Source organism: Phyllobates terribilis, unplaced genomic scaffold (assembly GCF_046119375.1).
Source record: "Phyllobates terribilis strain yellow unplaced genomic scaffold, ASM4611937v1 Scaffold_3__8_contigs__length_932513732, whole genome shotgun sequence".
Lineage (NCBI taxonomy): Eukaryota > Metazoa > Chordata > Amphibia > Anura > Dendrobatidae > Phyllobates > Phyllobates terribilis.
In genome coordinates, this window is record NW_027362763.1 from 192455318 (window position 1) to 192462221 (window position 6904).

Sequence of the window (6904 nt, forward strand, 5' to 3'; positions counted from 1 at the left end):
CATCTTCTCTACTATGAAGCCACTTCTTAATTCCCTTTTAATATCAGCAACAAGGAGGTTATTCCATAAGCAGGAATCTTTCCACTCCCCTGTATTGTATGGGTGGCGCTGCAACATTTTCCACTCTTAAGCAATGCTTATAGACTCCAACTAAGCGAGTAGTGAAAGATGCTGCACAAATATCCATTTGTAATGAAAATATATTTTAAAAAATTAAATAATAAATATAGATTAAATCAAATTAAAAAAAAAATTATATGCCGTGTAATATATATTTTTTTTTTACAAATAAGATTTATTGCAGAATAGAGCAAATCCATGAAAAACTGGACCAGAATGTCTGGCCTTACAAAATAGAGAAATTAAAAAAAAAAAAAATCCCAAAAAACAAAACTATGGACTGGCCTTGCCTTTCCTGGCACTGCGGAGGCTCCCTGTACTGGTACCTTACTGATGTCAGTACCCGCTGTGATCTCTGTAACTAGCGTCTCTTTGGCTGCAGCAATCACATGAGTAGAGCAATTATTGCTGGAGTCCAGGGTATACGAGACCAGCATGAGCACAGTCCAGTGGGTATATGGAGTGCCAAGCAGGGCTGTGGAGTTGGAGTCGGTGCTCATTTTGGTGGAGTCGGTATGAAATGGACCGACTCCTAAAATATATAATAAATTGGGTACAGTAGTTCAATGCAGAATGTGCTGAATATTTTTTCATAGGAATTTGGGAAAGTTATGAAATGTCCTATAAATGGCTGTTCTATTCCTGATCTAAGGCTACATTCACATACAGCGTTTTTGCTGCGTTTTTTGAGGATATTTTTTTCAGCTGCAAAAGCAGATCAGCTTTTTAAAAAAACGCATCACCTGAAAGGTTTTTGAGCTCATAGATAATGTTTTCAATAGCAAAAGCAGATTAGAAAAACGCCACACAAACTGACATGCTCATTCTTTGTGAGGATCCGTTTTTGAGACCAAAAACGGATCCTCACAAAACGATGTGTCTGAATGTCATATCTTGAAACCCATTGACTTTACTGGGATGCCCAGAGTCACTGCATTTTACTGCAAAAAACGGATCCGCAAAAACGCTGTGTGTGAATCATGGCCGTAGCCAGCGAGGGGCAGGGGGGGCAGCTCCCCCCCCCCTCTAGAAGCAGGGGCACGCACCTATCAAATCTCACTTGTATGCTGCATTGCTCCCGTCCTGCACCTGCTCCAGACTACAGGGGGCAATCTCCCCTCCTCTGTCCTGTCTTCTGCCATCTTCACCAGAGAGAGGAGGGGGGAGGGGTGCCTGTCCTGCACAGGATCCGATTCCTGGGCCCCGAGCTGGAGAAAGTGAGAAACTGAAAGTACTACTGCTCATCTCTGTCACAGGAAGGTAACTAATGCTAATATTGTAGGTGATTATTATGTGCTTTCTGTACAATGTGTGAACAATATGTGCGATATGTGCAATGTACTATTTGCGTTCTGTAGCTGTCATCTGTCTATCACACTCTATCTATCCCTCCATGTATTCATCTATCTATCTATCCATCCCTCTATCTATCCATTTATCTATCCCTCCATCTATCCGTTCATCTATCCTTTCATTTATCCCTCTATCTATCCATCCATCCATCCCTCTCTCTATCTATCCATCCTTTCATCTCTCCCTCCAGCTATCCACCCATATGGCTATCTATCATCTATCTATCCATATACTTATCCATCCATCCCTGTATCTATCTATCCATCCCTCTATTTACCTATCCATCCCTCTATTTACCTATCCATCCCTCTATTTACCTATCCATCCCTCTATTTACCTATCCATCCCTCTATCCCGAGTCGGTGTAAGGGAAATTGAGGAGTCAGAGTCGCAGGTTTGGCTTACTTACTCCACAGTCCTGGTGCCAAGTGAGGCCAGTACAGTCAAGTTTAAACCTTTTGGGGAAAAACAAATATTTTTTTTATAAATTTGAGATGGAAAAATTCCAGTAAATCTTTCCTGTGTGGGCACACCCGTAGTTCCTTATTATACGTGTTGGTGGGAACCCTATACCAGCTACAATTTAATCATATTTTTTCATCAATATAATCTGCATAAAATAAAAAATATATATTTTTTGTGGGGGTCAATTTAGTGGATGAATTTTACAAAAAAGGTATTTAGGCAGCGTCTAGTCTTAAAAAGTTGTTATAGAAATTGGGTTTAGATACTTTATATTAAAACAAGGTGAATGTATTTTTACAGGAAATCGCCACCTTTTTATTTTATGTTTTAGCTCAAAATCCTCCATAGATTAATTTCAGAATATCTCTATAGCCCATTTTTGCACAACTGAACTCCAAATTCACAGCACAGGCAAAGCTTTAAAGAATGAAGTGCTCCAGCCACCACTAGAGGGAGCTAATTCCATACCGTATAGAAAGCAGGAAGCTCCCTCTAGTGGTGACTGTATGAAATATGTTGATAGAAGTATTACTCACATTTAAATAGAAAGTCACTGCGCACTCGTCACCAACCCACCCATCAGCTCAGTGTATTCGCGTTAGTCCCTCCGTTTCACCCAGCTTGGTAAAGTTCAAGCCCCTTTTATTATTTTTTAGGGACCTCCACACTCATAGTACATTTATGAGTCCTGGTTTAGGCATCTGCTGCTCTCTTATGCGTCCTAATGTATCTATTGGTTGTATCTGAAACAGCTTCTTTTGGAACAGCCTCGCTAAGCATGCCCGCTGGTTTCGGGACATCGGCACCGTACAGTCTTCCTACCAGCTTTAGTGGCACTTTTCATCAGCCTGCATTCCCCCCTCAGACGGCCTTCCCCCAACAGACTGCTTTCTCACAGCAACCTAATGGTAATATACAAGGTACGGTATGAGCTCCAGCAAAGACCAACTTCAATTGACATCAACTACCTGCGATATCTTTATTCATTTCCCCTTTGTGTCTTTTGCTTTCTATTAAGGAGCTGGTTTTGGTGTGTTTGGTCCAGCAAAGTCTGTGGTTACTCCATTTGGGCAGGTTGCAGCTCCTGCAGTTTCTAGTAATCCTTTCATGGTAAGTGTGTTTCATCTCCATTGATGTACTTACAAGCTTTGTAGTACACACATACTTCAGTTTGTAGATTCACACGTCCAGTCTACAATTAGCTTCATTCTTAGTAGGAGAAACATTAAATTATCGCAACCCTTTACTTCCTCCCTAAAGGTTTGTGCTACATTTTGGGATCCACACCAGTCCTAAAAATGGTGATTTGAAGAGCCCCCTCTGAATCGGGTTCTTCATTCGTTCTCTGTTGGACTGCCTGGCATAGCTGAGTGATGTACTTGTCTTTTTCTGGCAGTCCTACCGACAATGAATGGAGTGGAGATGCACATGTTTGACTCTATTAAGTCAGGGCCCCATTTTTGGGATTTGCGTTGGTCCCAGCAATCTCTAAGATATCCCCTATCCTACAGATACGGGGTAACATCCAAACTTGGCTCAAACATTTTAATGGAGATAAAGATTGATATAAAAAACCTTGACCATTTTGTCAAAAATGCAATTCCACAGTTGTTTGTTTTTTGTTGTTTTTTACCACGTTCATTGAACGCTAAAACTGACCAGCCATTATTATTCTCCAGGCCATTACGAGTTTGTAGACACCAAACGTGTAGGATTTTCTGTTTAAGTGATGAAAAAAAATTCTGAAGTTTGCTATAAAAAAAAAAAAAAAGCCATCATTTTCCCGAGGTTCGTAGTGTCTCCATTTTTCGGGATCTGGGGCTGGGTGATGGCTTATTTTTTGTGCGCTGAGCTGACATCTTTATTGATACCATTTTGGGGTAGATCCGATGTTTTGATCGCCCGTTATTGCATTTTATTTCAATGTTGCGGCAATCAAAAAAAAGTAATTCTGGTGTTTAGCATTTTTTTCTCGTTACGCCGTTTACCGATCGGATTAATTCTATTTTTATATTGAAAGATCGGGCGATTCTGAACTCGGCGATACCAAATATGTGTATGTGTTTTTTTTTATTATTTTATTTTGAATGGGGCGAAAGGGGGGTGATTTAAACATATATATATATATATATATATATATATATATATATATATATATATATATATATATATATATATATTTATTTTTAAAAAGTTGTTTTTTTTACACTTTTTGCTTACTTCAATAGTCTCCATGGGAGACTAGAAGCAGCAGTTGCCTGATTGGCTCTGCTACATACACGCGATGAGCAGATCGCCTGTATGCAGCAGATTTGCTCACTTGCTTTGAGCGCCGACCACTAGCAATCTGGCCATGACAACCACAGGGGTCTGCTGCAGACCTCGGGTTGTCATGCCAACCCATCGGTGACCCATGATCATATAACGGGGTCACCGATGGACGGGGCCAATGCCGCGCTTCCTGCTTGACTGTGTTAAATGCCGCTGTCAGAGATTGACAGCGGCATTTAACTGGTGAACAGCCGCAGGTGGATCGGGTTTCCACACGCGGCTGTTTCGGGCACATGTTACTTGTATAAATCAGCTGGCATGTGCCTGGTTCAGTGCAGGGTCAGCGCAGGAGCAGGGGTAATGATGTGGGGCGTACTAGTATGCCCCACTTCATAAAGGGGTTAAAGGAATTTCATATTGGTGTGAAAAGACTTCAGTATCGCTTTAACAGGTAGTTTTTTCTATTGTCCCATGACACTACATTTTTTGCTTTCTGAGTCATGACTCTTCTTTTTTTCTTCCTTTTCGTAGGCCGGGGCACCCTCGGGACAGTTTCCAGCAGGAAGTTCATCGACAAATCCTTTCTTATAGCCTTAGACTAACACAGGAGCTTACCAGGCATCACCGTACATGTACTGCCTCTTGCACTGTTTGTCTTGTTTGACCAGCGTAAGCTTTAAACACAGGGAGTTCTTGCAGAGCCTGCAACTATAGTTTTTTTTGTATTTAAACAAAAAAAAAAAAGGAAGAAAAACAAGGTAATATGTGCAATTGGGAAGCCTTTTCTTTATCATTCAATCCGTTGACTGCCTAGAGGATGACTATCAAGTCTATGGGCAGCCAAGGGGCTATTTGAGGGCATATCATGTATATTAAATTTGGTAAGTTATTGCAGATTCCATATTCATTAAGCTGCAGTACTGTACATATATATTTTTTTTCTTAGGGACTAGATAATTATTCATATCAGTATTTCTAACTCATAACACTTTATGCTAAGTGGAAGAGCAAAGTGGGTCTGTGAGTCCACCGTGTAACTGAAAAAGAATTCAATAATTTTAGCAATCTGGCTTAAAGGGATGTGGGAGTTCAATGAAAATGTATCAATTTTATTCACTAAAAAATGGAAACAATCCCACAAACGTTTATTTTGCCCAATAAAGCTATCCATTTCTATACGCCTAAAAATCTCCATACTGAGGATTCATTTCTGCATAATAAAGTTAATAATGTTTTGCTACAGTTTGCAGGTGAAAAAATATTAAAATATTAGAAAAATGGTGGGTGTGATTTTAATCTTTTTTTGGTAGCATATGATTAACAGTGCTGTAGGGGCCTGATCTGTCATTAGGCCTGTAGAGATGGCACTTAATGCTGGGCGATACAGTAGGTAACCACCTGACATCAAGTGACATCATGTGAGTATTGAACTTGGGTAAAATTCTAATTTTTGGTACCCGAGCATGTTTTTTTACTAGTCATTGGAAGATGGGCCTCATACACATGAGATCAAACAGTGAATGATCGTTTGTTATTCACACTTTCAGTATCTGGTTGGTATTTTTGGTCCCTGTGACAATCAGAGGAAAAGTATTATAGAAACATGTCACCACTTCTGTATTTTTCACCTACTCCTGGTTTTGGTTTAGGTGAAGATCTGAGGTTGCGGGTTGTAAGCAATCACCTAGGCAGGTTAACGATTAACAATATTTTATTAATCACATTCATGGTAATACTGCAATTCCAGATAAATGGCCAAAATACAGTTCTCTCAGTCATTAAGTGCCCAACCTGGGATTAGTAGTTCCACTGCCTTTGTTTCAGGCCATACTCAGTCTCTCAACTTTTGGTTGGCCCACAGATTTCGTATCTCCAGCCAGTATAGTCTGTAGCCAAAGTCCACGATCCTCCAGACAACAGATAAAATGATGAAAGCACAGGTATCAAGTAGCAACAGTCCTTAAGAAAGTTCATCAAATCCAGACGACATATCCACACTGTAGCACGCTTATCCAGCCCAGTCGGTACTGATCTCCATATCCCATTGATCCATTCATGGTAGAGAACCTCAGTCTCCCTCCTATTCCTTCAGTGTTCTTCCGCACAACTCTACATTAAAACAAGTTCTTTTTCCTCCCTGGGGTCAGGCCCCTCAAACTTCAGAAGTGATGACCCCCTCCTCCTTAAGCATTTACTTTAGCTGAAACAATGAAGAATATTCCAAGAGCCTGCACCTGAGACTGCATATAAGACTCCCTGTGGTGATGGTTCCACTGTGTCTACAATCAACACTCACAGTGAGATTATTCGCTTTTGGAACAATGGTTAGAGACTTCTGAGAGACTGATGAGATTAGTGGAATGCTGCACAATTTACAAGTAAAATGAGTCTACATAAACTGACGAGCAAGCAGAGCATTACACTAATAATATTGACGAAAATGAGTGCTTCGTGCTGGAAAAGTATTTAGTAAGTGGCCAGGTCCTCAGTTTACAAATTTAAAATTCTGACCAAATACTGAACGTGTGAACAAGGCCTGAGATGAAGTCATACATTTTCTATGTACAGTGAAAGAAAACATTTGATATTCTACAGTGGCATGTAAAAGTTTGGGCACCCCTGGTCAAAATTACTGTTATTGTGAACAGTTAAGCAAGTTGAAGATGAAATGGTCTCTAAAAGGCCTAAAGTTAAA

At 40.2% G+C, this 6904-nt stretch overlaps 1 protein-coding gene across 6 annotated transcripts in view; it reads left to right on the plus strand.

Moving 5' to 3' along the window:
• Positions 1–5487, plus strand: part of AGFG1 (ArfGAP with FG repeats 1) — a 62552-nt gene extending 57065 nt beyond the window's left edge. For 4 of the 6 annotated variants that reach the window (XM_073674422.1, XM_073674420.1, XM_073674426.1 and 1 more), the window contains 3 exons: positions 2691–2858; positions 2957–3048; positions 4741–5487. In XM_073674422.1, coding sequence (XP_073530523.1) covers positions 2691–2858; positions 2957–3048; positions 4741–4800 — 320 coding nt within the window. In that variant the 3' untranslated portion in view covers positions 4801–5487. The remainder of the gene's footprint in view (positions 1–2690; positions 2859–2956; positions 3049–4740) is intronic. The other 2 variants (XM_073674421.1, XM_073674425.1) reach the window with 1 other exon arrangement.
• The last annotated feature ends 1417 nt before the right edge of the window (positions 5488–6904 follow it).